The sequence below is a fragment of the Erinaceus europaeus genome, chromosome 5, assembly GCF_950295315.1.
Source record: "Erinaceus europaeus chromosome 5, mEriEur2.1, whole genome shotgun sequence".
NCBI classification, from domain to species: Eukaryota; Metazoa; Chordata; class Mammalia; order Eulipotyphla; family Erinaceidae; genus Erinaceus; species Erinaceus europaeus.
This window is the reverse complement of record NC_080166.1, coordinates 81,324,241-81,337,526: the sequence shown is the minus strand read 5'-3', so window position 1 is coordinate 81,337,526 and position 13,286 is coordinate 81,324,241. Positions and strand designations below refer to the sequence as shown.

Genomic DNA, 13,286 nt, shown 5'->3' with positions numbered 1-13,286 from the left:
ACACTATTTTCATGTTTCAAATTTATACAGAGGAAGGATGTTAATTTTTATCCTCCATCCTTTCACTATCCTATGGTGTTCTGCTATCTTGGCAGTAGTTTTCCCCTCTTTAAAAAGCAATGGTTGCCCTATGAACTGTGGCAAGCCAGAAAACAAAACAAGGCAGGGTACTCATTCCCATTGTTCTTGTCTACAAAGTGAGATAATTGAGCTTTATCATCTTTAAGACTTTTTTCCAGTCCTAAAGGAGTCTTTGATGAGTCTATTAATGTTTTATGAGGGATCAGGAAATCTCACAGAGAGAAAGAGAGAGAGAGAGGGTAGAGATGGAATACACAATGTTCAGATGGAGAAAGCTTTCCTAAAAACATAAAAACACAGATTTTTTTTTTGTCATGAAAATACATTCAAGTCCCTGACATGACCCACACAGAAAGGTTACAAGATACATAAGAGAAAAGAAGAGAAAGTGCTTCTACTGCCATTTCCCAAGAGTGTTGTTGTGAATATACAATCAGACATAACAAGAGGCTTGGCACTTCTGTATTAATCATATGGGAGATTTTTACATTCCCCTGTTGTTTTAACTACATGGCATAATGTAAATCAGCAAGGATGTAGGGTAAGAATCCATACATCATTTCTATTAACCTTCTCACTGAAATAGTTCACTGTCTCCTTTAATGAGAAATCACTGCATGGTGTTAGTGGGATAACCCTTTTCTTATATTCTGTGCTTTTAATGAATCTCATTGATCGTCAAAAAATAACATCATAATGGTAATTTTATCTTTTGGCATTGTGGGAATTCCTAGAATTCTGTGCTAGTTCACTTTACAAAGGATCCTTTATTAAATATCACCCTCCCTTGGCATCAGTGCTAACAATCTGGAGGAATGGATCTCGTTTTATTCAACCAAGAACAAGGATACCAAGTGCTGATATTACCACTATATCATGAAACTCTCTTGATTCAAATATGTGATCATAGTTTTTTTTTTTTTGTTTATTTTTGCCTCCAGAGTTATTGCTGGCAATCAGTGCCTGCACTATGAATTCACTGTTCCTGTTGCCATTTTTTCAATTTTTTGATAGGATGAAAAGAAATTGACAGGGGAGGGTAATTTAGAGAGGGAGAAAGATAGACACCTGCAAACTTGCTTCACTATTTGTGAAGTGACTCCCTTGCAGGTGTTGAGCTGGGTGCTCGAACTGGGATCTTTGCATAGGTCCTTGTGCTTGGTATTATGTTTGCTTAACCTGGTACACCACTGCCCAGCCCCCCTGTGATCACAGTATTTTTAAAATACTGGGCTGGGTCATAGCACAACAGGTTAAGTGCACATGAAGTAAAGTTCAAGGACTGGTGTGAGGATGCTGGTTCGAGCCCCCAGCTCCCCACCTACAGAGGGGTGGCTTTATAGGTGGTGAAGCAGGTCTACAGGTGTCTCTCTCTCCCCTCTCTGTCTTCCCTTCCTCTCTCCATTTCTCACTGTCCTACCCAACAACAACAGCAGCAAGGGCAACAATAATAACAACAACAAGGGCAACAAAATAGGCGAAATGGTCTCCTGGAGCAGTAGATTTGTAGTGTAGGCACTGAGCCCCAGAAATAACCCTGAAGGCAGAAAAAAAAAACTTTTTGTTGTTGTTGAGTTGCCAGTTGTCACTGTGGTTTAGTTGTGTAGTGGGATGCTCTATGTCCACCCTATGCCACTGCTTGGCCAGACTGGCATGCAGTACAGATGCATAAAATAGTCTTGTTCTTAGCATGTGTTATAGGATAAGAGAAAACTTAGTTTTCAACAAATGTTAACTCAAAAAGTATTTTTTCATTAGTAGGTAGATCCTGAGATATTGCCCAGAAAACTACAAGGAATGAAGTCCTTTTGTTTTTCCATTGCTACCAGGGTTATCACTGGGACTGGATGCCAGCATTACAAATCTACTATTCCCACTGGACATTTTTTTCTCTACTTTTCTATATTAGACAGGACAGAGGTAAATTGAGAGAAGAGGGGGAGACTCAGACATAGACAGCAGACCTGTTTCACCACTCTTTAAGTGCCCCCCCCCTGCAGGTGGGAAATGAAGGCTCAAATTCAGGTCCTTATTCTTGGTAATCTGTGTGCTTAACCAGTTGTACCATGACCCAACACCCACAAGAAGTGAAGTTCTAGTCTTTCAAATAAGATAGACATTTCAAAATGGTCTGTTATATTTCAGGATCTTCTTTAAGAAGATCTTTAAATCAGATATGATCTTTAAAACTAGGGAAAGCAAAATAGTCATGCCTCAGAGAGTACAATCAATTTAGTATTCCAATCCTCTCTCTGACATTGAAGGCAATTCCTCAAGGACATTTGAGTTTAATTAGAAAATCCTCACAGGGGGGTTGGGCGGTGGCGCAGTGGGTTAAGCGCATGTGGCACAAAGCGCAAGGACCAGCGTGAGGATTCCAGTTCAAGCCCCCTGCTCCCCACCTGCAGGGGAGTCGCTTCACAAGTGGTGAAGCAGGTCTGCAGGTGTCTGTCTTTCTCTCTCCCTCTCTGTCTTCTCCTCCTCTCTCCATTTCTCTCTGTCTTACCCAACAACGAACAACATCAACAATGGCAATAATAATAACCTCAACGAGGCTACAACAACAAGGGCAACAAAAAAGGGGGAAAATGGCCTCCAGGAGCAGTAGATTCATGGTGCAGGCATGGTCCAGCAATAACCTTGGAGGAAAAAAAAAAAGAAAATCCTCACATATGCACAAATGGAGTTGGGGCACCATCTTTGAACAGAGCTGGCCAACTCAGAGTAAGAAAGGAAGACAGCCAGTGATCAAAATTACCATAGCCTTGAAGAAGAAGCAGTAGCATTTTGGGACAATTAAAAGGAACTGTTGATTTGTGTAAGAAGAAACAGACTAACACTTAGGCTGTATATACATAGTGACAATGGAAATGGCCTCAGGAAAGATTTAGAAAAACTCACAGCTGAGACACTAGCAAGAGAATTGTGTACTTTAGATGCATCTGTGGTCACTGGGGACTTCCTTCGTGAGAAGGATGCCTCCTGTTTTCGTGTAACAAGTCCCTCGCTGATTCTGTCAGGCAAAATATTCTGATAGACCACTAAGTGACCCTCCCTCAGTCCCTTCCCAGAGCTTGACTGACACACTGGAGAGCTCTTTCAACACCATCTCTGGGAACTCGTTTACCAGAAAGGCACCGGTAAGAAACTAACACACAGGGGTTCCACCCTATCTCCCACTTTTCTGCCACTGCAGAGCACCTGTACTCTGACATTGCTCAGAAACCAAAACAAGAACACAAACACTTTGAAGGCTCATTTACATCCTCATTTTCCATTTTGGCCAAAAGAGTTCCTGTGGGCATCACTGAGCCAACAGTGTGAATTCTCTCCTTTGCACAGTATGGGCCTTCCTTCTGGCCTTTCTCCTAGCCTCCTCCTAATTTACTCAGATGATAGTGACCACTGGGACACTTTCTTTGTCTGGCTGGGATGACAGATGGCAGAACTTCCACTGGGATTGGCATTAATAGGACTCAGAGGAGCTTCTGGGAATGAATTAAGAGGCCATCCTTCTCTAGTCCTGAGACATGGTCCATCAAAATTTGCATCCTTCTTTGCATCCACCGTTTACATAAAAGGCAAGAGGGCAGTGGAGGTAGTCATGCAGTGGCAAGTAGCATTTCCTTTACAGAAGAACAATGGGCTTAGGCTGAAAGTGCCCATGTGACTGGATTGGACCACTGACCAACCATTTATCAACTCTGTTGCCCAAATCAAAACCTCTTGAAAAAAGATGTTAAGATGAGCCTTTGGATAGAGATGATTTATTTTTATAAGCTGTAACCCAGCTTATAAAATGAAAGCTCATGTATGCTGCGACAAACCATCTGTCAAGGGGAATCCAGATGAGCTAAACAGATGCAACAATTCAGCTTCTTCCTGACAGGGATATATAAAACTAGCTTGGAATGAGGAGTAAAAAAAAAAAAATCAAATCAAATCCTAAAATGTTTTTAAAATGCCAGCAGGAACACTTCAGTGTCACATCATCCTACATACACAGTTTTTAATTGAGAGGGAGCTTTTTTTTCCCCTTCACATTCACATTCTTAGTTTTCCCCTTCTTGAAGGCTCAGACCAGTAGCAGAGAATAGTAACTGGAAAACAAACTAGCTTTCTCAGACTGCCTAAGCTATCTCATTAAATAGGACATACAACAGAGGCAAGGAGAAATGAGGTATTCACAGTAAATGCTCATTGAATGCTTTCTCCAAAGGAGTCAGTGTGTAAGATGCTTTGCACCTATCAATCTAAGAGGATTTTGCCACTAGTCAGCAGCTGAGCCAGAGCCTGTGTTCCAAGCTCTTATTTCCTGTGCCTCAGCAAGCACTGTCTTCTAGATCACAGAGAAATGGTTCTTGAGGCCATCTGGTCTACCCGTGATGCCAGAGGTCCCCTGTGGCCCTTGTCTATGTTCTTCCAGTGCAAAATAAACCCAGGCAGAGAAAGCAACAGACTGAACCATCTAGGAAGTGGGCAAGGCCACTTCCTGTCCCTGGCTCCCCCTAGTTCTATTGTACTCCAGACCTTTCCTCAGCCTTATTCTGCTGGGAGCTCAGAAGGTTCCAGCTCCTGGCAGGAATCTCTCTCTCATGTGCTTTTTTTTTTTTATTCATCACCTTATTTATCCTATTTCTAATGAATTTGCATTTTGTTCTTTAGCTATTTATTTGTTTTTGTATTGGAGCCAAAGCCTCATGAATACACAATTTCACTGCTGTCTATTCTTTTAATAGAGAGATAGAGATAGAGAGAGAGATACAGAGAGAGGTAGAGATACTATGGCATGCAAGCTGCCTCCAGTACCAAAGCATCTCCCTGTAACCTAAGCCTCAATCCACATTCTTGAAATTGCATATGGAAATAAAGCAAAGCTGGCATGACAGGAATTCTGACATGGGAAGGTGTTTCTGAGCAGTATGTATCTCATCCCAGGGGCTTACTGAAGGGCAGATTTTTGGCTCCATTTCCAGTCTCAGGCATTACCTAAGGGTGTGTGTAGCCAATAGGCTGTCTAAACAAGCTCCCCAAATGACTCTAATACACACTGAAGTTTGAGACCTGCCAATGGATGCAGGTTGACAGCATATATGACTGATGGATGGATTTGTACTTATGACTCACCCATAGAAGTGATGCTTTACATGCTTATCAAGGAAAACTCTAAAAAATCTCTAGAAAAAAGAAGTAGAGCTTAGAGCACCTGACCAATTCAGCATTTGCAGTTTGCTTGGAAATCTGTAGGTCACCAGAGCAAACTAGAATATAATATGTTCTGATCTGGGGCCCATATTCAGTATGGATCGACCTGCCAACACCCATGTTCAGTGGGGAAGCAATTACAGAAGCCAGACCTTCTACTTTCTGTATCTCATAATGACCCTGGGTCCATACTCCCAGAGGGATAAAGAATAGGAAAGCTATCAGGGGAGGGGATGGGATATGGAGTTCTGGTGATGGGTTCTGGTGATGGGAATTGTGTGGAGTTGTATCCCTCTTATCCTATGGTTTTTGCCAGTGTTTTCTTTTTATAAATAAAAATTTTAAAAGCATATATATATATATATATATATATATATATATATATATATATATATATGATGTTGGGGGGCAGAGCCAAGATGGCTACTCAGAGATAACACATGGCCTGAGCTTTGCAAGGAGGCTGCTTCAAAACTGGGAAGTTTGGGTGAGGCCACCAGGTTCCAGATGCTACCATGATGCCAACTGGACTTCCCTGGACAGACAACCCCACCAATATGTCCTGGAGCTCTGCTTCCTCAGAGTTCTGCTTCCTCAGAGCCCTGCCCCACTAGGGAAAGAGAGAGGCTGGGAGTATGGATCGACTTGCCAACACCCATGTTCATCAGGGAAGCAATTACAGAAGCCAGACCTTCCACCTTCTGCACCCCATAATGACCCTAGGTCCATACTCCCAAAGGGATAAAGAATAGGAAAGCTATCAGGGGAGGGGGTGGGATACATAGCTCTGGTGGTGGTAATTGTACCTCTCTTATCCTATGGTCTTGTCAGTGTTTCCATTTTATTAATAAATAAATTTTTAAAAAGAATAGGAAAACTATCAGAAGAAGTGATGGGATATGGAGTTCTGGTGGTGGGATTTGTACCCTTCTTATCCTATGATCTTGTCAGTGTTTCCATTTTATAAATAAATATTTTTTTAAAAGAATATAATATGTTGTCTCTAGTATTGGAATTTCTACATAGATCTCTCTCAAAATGATTCTTTTCCAAAGTCAGGTGACAAGGACTCATGGGAGACTGAGTTCTAATCCAGAGATGTCTGAGAAAAACCTTTGGCCAGTTAATAGAACAAAGAGAGTCCCAGAGGAAAATCAAGAGAGGAAAGGTTCTGACTTTCTTCAGTCTCCAAATCTGCAACCTTTATTCTGTCAGTTTTCATCACTGATCTTGGAAGGAACCTATACCTTACATGCACACTGGATTTAGGTTATATAAAGAGGAGGTCCTCACTCCAAAGCCTATATGAACCTGATTTTGAGTGTCCATAACAGCGTCCTTAAAAGCCTTGTTGGTAGGTTCAGGCACCCAATCATTTGTGTGGTTTGTCTTGGGAAATGGTCTGACCTCATCTGTGGCTTCTCCATCGGGAAGGGATTAGTTCTCAATCATCAGCTTCATTTCTGGGAGGTGGGGGTAAGGATTTTTCAAATTCCTATTCCTTGGCCTCTTCTAGGTCTGTTAGGTGGGAAGCATTAGGTATGAAGCCCAGTAAACTATGTATTTGCATATTCTCCCAATTATACTTTAATCAGCATAACTGGACACATATTGTACCAGAGCCTTCATTACAATGTATTTCTACTTCTTGGAAATTTTTTTTTATTAATGTGTAGACCCCATTAGAAAGCCATAGTAAGCTTTTCTTTCAAGTGTTTCACAAATCATTCTTGCTTTATTTCCAATATACTGCCATGAAAGCTCAGGGACACCACTTTCAATACCCCTGTCCAAGGTCCTGAAAATAATTTCAGTGGCAATTTTATATCCATCTTCTACAATAGGGTCCTCCACATTGCGTAAGTCTAGACCATCCAAAACCTCAACCTCCCTTGGTCTATAAAAGACAGGACATATGACAATGCCATGAGAAATAACCCCAAACTTCCTATGTGATGAGCTTAGCTTTTTGTCTTAAAAAAAAAATATGAGTTTTGCAAATCCTTATTTACTTGTTAAAAAAAATATCTGGTTTTGTACTCAAGGGGTGCATTTTTGACAGGGATTCTGATCCATAGTCAGTGATAGTCAGGGACAAGAGCTGATAGCAAGAACAGATGGTCCAGGCAAAAGCCCACCCAAAGGGAAAAGATGAGGCCATGTGTGTGATAGCTGTTTTAGAAGTCCAGGCAGGTAGCATGCTGCAGAGATTAAGCGGGGCCTTTGAAACCACACTATGTGACCTGAACTCAAATTGATTGATTTATCCAGTGAATTTAATAGATGGGCCTCATTCATTTTCAATAGGAAAGAAGCTCACTGCATCTTCCTTATTCATGAGCTCATTCTCCAATTTAGGAAGGTCGCTTCATGCTCAAAGCATCAGGCAGCCTTCGAGTTGGGAAGCAAAGGGTTTTCACAGTGCTCAGATGTTCACATTTTCTGGACTCAGGCTATTTTTATTTGGCAGCACAGACAGTAGTGGAAGCACAGGTTTCTTCAGCAGGTTTTTTTTTTTTTTAAATATATATATATATATATATATAGCAGGTGTGGGATCCTAGCCCATTGTCCTTAAAACACACACATTCTCTACCTGCACTGCAACAGTTTGGGAATTAATGCTGTTCTTTATTTGTGATTATTTGGCTGACTGTTTCTTGTTATGAAGGCTAAAAAAAGGTCTGAAATGTAACTCCAGGAAGACTGCTGTAGATGAGAATGATGGAGATGTCATGAAAGAGCACTCTGATAAATCATATTGGCACTGTTTCAAGAGCAGGTGAATCTGAGAATAAAATAATCTGAGGCTCAACCACAAGACAATCATCTCACCTGCCACCACGGTAGTTTTTATCAAAGAAGAAGTAGCTACCTCACTCCAGGTGTTTGATATCTCTAGGATAGTATTTTTTTTTCCTCAGAAGTAAATGAAGAACATATGCTTGAAGGGGAGTAAGGTTGAAATGATACACTAATCTATGCATTGTGAAAGAGACCTTCCCAATGAACAGGAGCCTGGGTGGAGAGGGGTTTGGGGTGTGACAGAGATGCTAGCCATCAAGGCTGCTATGTAGCCTTCCTGTCTCCTAAGCCTATGCTAGAACACTACACTTGACACACTGGTTGTCAGTATCTGACTGGCTGTTCCATTTCTTCTTTCTTTTTGACTCTGTGTGGTGGTTGAGCTAACAATAGTTACTGACAGTAGAATGGAAGTGACAATACTCTTTTCAGCACAAGTAAGTTAAGAGATATAAAGGACTTCTCCATTCTTTAAAAAAAAAAAAGTAATGTTATTTTATTTTTGCAACCAGGGTTATCACTGAGACTCTGCTTATACGATGATTCCACTACTCTTGGTGGTCATGTTATTCTTTCTTTTTCTGATAGAAACAAAGAAAAATTGGTAGGTTGAAAGAGAGGGGACAGAGAGTGGAAGGGAGAAAGGGGGAGAGAGGAAAAGAGATATCTGCAGCATTGCTCCACCGCTTATGAAGTTCCTCCTCATTGTGAGGTGAGGAGGTTAACCTGGGTCCTTGCCCATTGTGAACTCTGTGTGCTTTACTTTCCCAACATTTATTTTGATAGAGCATGAGAGACAGTGAAATATAGAGAGATAGAGAAGGAGAAGGAGATGGGGGAGAGAGAGAGAGAGAGAGACAGAGAGGGAGACACCTGCAGCATTGCTCCCCCATTCATGAACCTTTCTCCCTGCAGGTGGGGACTGGGGGCTTGAACCTGGGTCCTCATGTATAGTAAAGTGTGTGCTCAACTGACTGAGCCAGCACCCAATTCCTATTCTATTATTTTTATTTTTATTCCTATCTGCTTGTTGAATGCTGGAGCTGAAATTATTAAAAACCACCAGTAGTCTAAGCTCCAGAGGATGAGCTAAGTGGTGGGAGACTAAACTATATTTACACATGCCTCTGAAATGTTACCATTTGTTTATTTTATAGTAGCTCACCTGGCATTAGCCAGGAGACACATCATATCCAAAGGTGCAACATACCAGTGATATGAATGCGGTACTCCTCTTTGAAGATCTTCTGGAAGAAAGGAATCTTGAACTGCATGTGAGGAGTGTGTAACCCAGGGAGGTTGACATCCACATCGCCCATGAAATGTGGGAATTCCCAGTCCTGTCAGACAAAGCCAACCATGAAGCTGATTTGTGATTTGTTTCATTCCTTGGTAACAAAACAACACAAAGTGACATTTTAGAAGCACATATTTCAAAATGGTTTAAATGCAGCCCACTGTCAGATGTATCCATCTTATCCTGTGATGGCTGGTTAATGTACATTAGTTAGTGCTATGCATTCAAATCTAAAACTAAGCTAGAACTTAAGCTCTCAGATTGCCCCCTTTAACACAGTAATAAGAATCCAATCCAGAACTGATTTCTAAACTCAAACACGGATATACATTTCTTTCATTGTAGACAGTTGATCTTAAAATGTTGGAGAAATAAAAGTGATTCACATATTTTAAATAAGAGGCAATATTATTTCATTTCTTTTTCAAAGAGATGAACCCTATATTATCATGTCTTATAACAAGAAGGAAAACAGTGTGAGGGGAAGAGAAATGTTTAATTAACTTAACCAAGTTCATCAGTTCATATTAAGAGACTTTTATCAATCAATTCTGTCAGTGGCTATATGAAACGTAAAAATGCAGAAGACTCCTGTCTGCTTTTAGGAAATTTAGCAGCAAGGTGAGCTAAATTATAGAGGGTGTAAGATGACCACATGGAAGAGGAACAATGGCTTAATGCTTACGCTGCCATTAGTTATTTCTTTGTAGTCAAGGCAAAAATCTGGTGGAGTGATCCTCTCATTAGCAAGGGAAATAGATGCAAGTGAAAAGTGTTTTCAGTATTTCATCTGCTCTTAGGTTTGGGGCAGAGGCACTCAAAAAAAGCCCATAAGTTTGTAGTATACATGAAGAAAAAAAATGCACCAAGTGTGAAGAAACATTTGAGGTGAATCAAAACCAGGGATGTTGATATATGTATATTCATTTTTAATATCAAAATAATTGCTACATTATACTGATAAAAAATTAATCTTTTAAAATATTTAGCTTTTAAATTCCTCTTTTTAAAAAGTTATTTATTTATTTTTTGCCTCCAGGGTTATTGCTGGGGTTCAGTGCCTACACTATGAATCTGTGCTCCTGGAAGCTATTTTCCCCATTTTGTTGACCCTGTTGTTATTACTGTTATTATTGACATTGCTGTCATTGTTGTTGGATAGGACAGAGAGAAACCAAGAGAGAAGGGGAAGACAGGGTGGAGGAGAGAAAGATAGACACCTGCAGACCTGATTCACCGCCTATGAAGCAACCCCCCACCCCCACAGGTGGCGAGCCGGGGTCTCAAACTGGGATCCTTATGCTGGTCCTTGAGCTTTGCGCCATGTGTGCTTAACACACTGCACTACCCCTCAGCCCAGAGTTATTTATTTTTAAGAGAGAGATGGAGAGAAGGAGAGAGATACCAGAGAACTGCTCAGCTCTGGCTTATGATGGTGGTGCTGGGGATTGAACTTGGTACGTCAGGGCTTCAAGCATGCATTTTAGTGATTATTTTAAGAGGATCTTAATATGAAAAAACAGTGAGCAAGATATTAATTTAGAAGTTCCAGCCAACTTCTCAAAATTAAATGTTAACTTTACCTAAAACATCTTTACATGAAGCTGATAAAGCCATATTAACAAAAGAGAGCTTGTTTTGGGGATTCTCCTGTCTATTCCTTTCCCCTTTGTTGAGAATTCTGAAAACTGTGGAGACTATGAAAATATATTTTGATGTATGTTAGTTTACCGACATACAGGTCATTTTAAACAGCTAATAGAAATAATCCTGCAAGCAAGGATCAGTGGAAGGATCCCAGTTCAAGCCACTGGCTCCCCACCTGCAGAGGGTTCGCTTCATAGGCAGTGAAGCAGGTCTGCAGGTGTCTTTCTTCCCCCCTCTCTATCTTCCCCTCCTTTCTTGATTTCTCTCTGTCCTATCCAACAACAATGACAGCAATAACAACAACAACGATAAACAACAAGGGCAACAAAAGGTAAAAATAATAATAAATAACCCTGCAAGTAGAAAAGTCAAACACGATCCCTTTCTATTGGTGGCTATGCAATTATTTTGTCGGTATTACCTCACATTGTTTCTTAGACATGGGCAGCAAACAGACTTTTATGGTGGGGAGGTGGGGGAGTGGTGAAAACGTAAAGCACTAGAGCTGTCAGAATTTGAAACACTTTGATTTAAAAAGTCAGGGAAACATGGGATGTGAACTATTATTGCATCCGACTTATGAACCATTGCACTTATTAAAGTATTCAATATATTTGCCTTTTCTTCTCACTGCTACTATCTTGTTCTTACTATGCTACCTTGCAAAGAGAGTTGAAATCAAATTTGAGCTTTTGCTAAAATATAATTGATAATGTCAATGAAAAGTGAAGTTTGGCAAATAAAGGGACAAGCAAGAGTGTTAAACAAGTCTTTCACTTACTCTATTCAAAAAAAAAAACAAAAAAACAGAAGCATGTCCAATGTCCTGTGTTGATGGGATCATACAAAACTCCTGCTCAGGGCCTCTGAATTTATAGACATTGTCTGTGTGGATTTTCTCCAGCTACTTTGGTCTCCTTCCAAGTCTCAAAGACAAACTTGGTAGGTGTGTTGGAACATCTAGGCAACCTTAGTGGGGGGGGGGGTGTGTGTGTGCGTGTGCGTGTGTGCCTTATTTTTTGATCACTTCTGATCACAGTCCTTTATAAAGTGGACCAGGAGTTGCATGTATGGATAAATACAGTTTTTAAAAAATATACTGTTAGTGGGTGCTTATTTAGTTTTGGTGATATTGTGTGAGACAATAATAATAACAATAATGCTGTAGGAGGTATAGATTGACCTATCAATGTCCATATTCAGCAGAGAAGCAATTATAGAAGCCAGACTTACCACCTTCTGCACCCCATAAAGAATGTTGGTCCATACTCCCAAAGGGATAAAGAATAGGGAAGCTTCCAGTGGAGGGGATGGGATATAGAATTCCAGTGGTGAGAATTGTATGTAATTGTACACCTCTTATCCTACAATCTTGTCAATTATTATCAAATCACTAATAAAAAAATGCTGTAGTAAATTCAGTTTAACTTCTTTCCATTAACTTATGGCCAAAGTGGTTTTATCATTCACCACTTCGCCTAGAGTCCAGTTTCCAAAATCTGTGGATGACATTAAATGAGGGTTGACTATATTTTGATTCTTACCCTTGCAGTCATTTCCAGGAACAGTATTGATCCTGGGTAAATTCTGGAACAATTAGACTCAGAGTTGAATGGTGATAATAATACTTGCTACAATTTTCAGGACATTTTAGACTCATCTTAATGAAGAATGGATAGATGAGACTGGTGATACTACAAAAATTGAGTTAGAGAAGGTAAAAGTTTTCTGAGTCACCCTCTTTTTGAGTCTTTACATTTACAAACTATATTAATATTATAGCTATTATGCCCCAATCTCACAGGTTTCTTAGGAGGATATGATAATGTCTGGATAGTAATTAGCACATTACTGGAGAGAGATAAAGGACATAAGGAAGTGGCTGATAAGCACGGATGATTTCTGGGTGATTCCAAGGTTATGTTTAACCTCAGAATGAAGCAGAGAGAAGGACTTGGAGGACTCAAATGATGGTTTTGTGACCTATGAAGTCTGACTTCTTTTTGCCCCACTTCAGCTGCTGCTGTTCTATGTGCACAGCTAAGATTCAATCCCAGCCTCCATCACACTGGAGGAAAATTCAGTCCTGTGCTCTCTTTTCCTCTCTCCACCTCTTCCTCTCTGTTTCTGTGCCTGACAAAATCATGCAAGAGCAGCGAAGGCCTGGTGACAACAACAGCAACAGCAAAAACAGCAATAAAAATACACACTTTCTCCTAGATCATGCTATCTCTGTGAAAAATGACTGCAC

General features: G+C 40.4%; 1 protein-coding gene across 4 annotated transcripts in view; it reads right to left on the bottom strand.

The window, feature by feature from the left end:
• Positions 1–13,286, bottom strand: part of TMEM117 (transmembrane protein 117) — a 581,240-nt gene that overhangs the window by 15,377 nt on the left and 552,577 nt on the right. For all 4 annotated transcript variants that reach the window (XM_060191440.1, XM_060191438.1, XM_060191439.1 and 1 more), the window contains one exon: positions 9,302–9,431. In XM_060191440.1, coding sequence (XP_060047423.1) covers positions 9,302–9,431 — 130 coding nt within the window. The remainder of the gene's footprint in view (positions 1–9,301; positions 9,432–13,286) is intronic.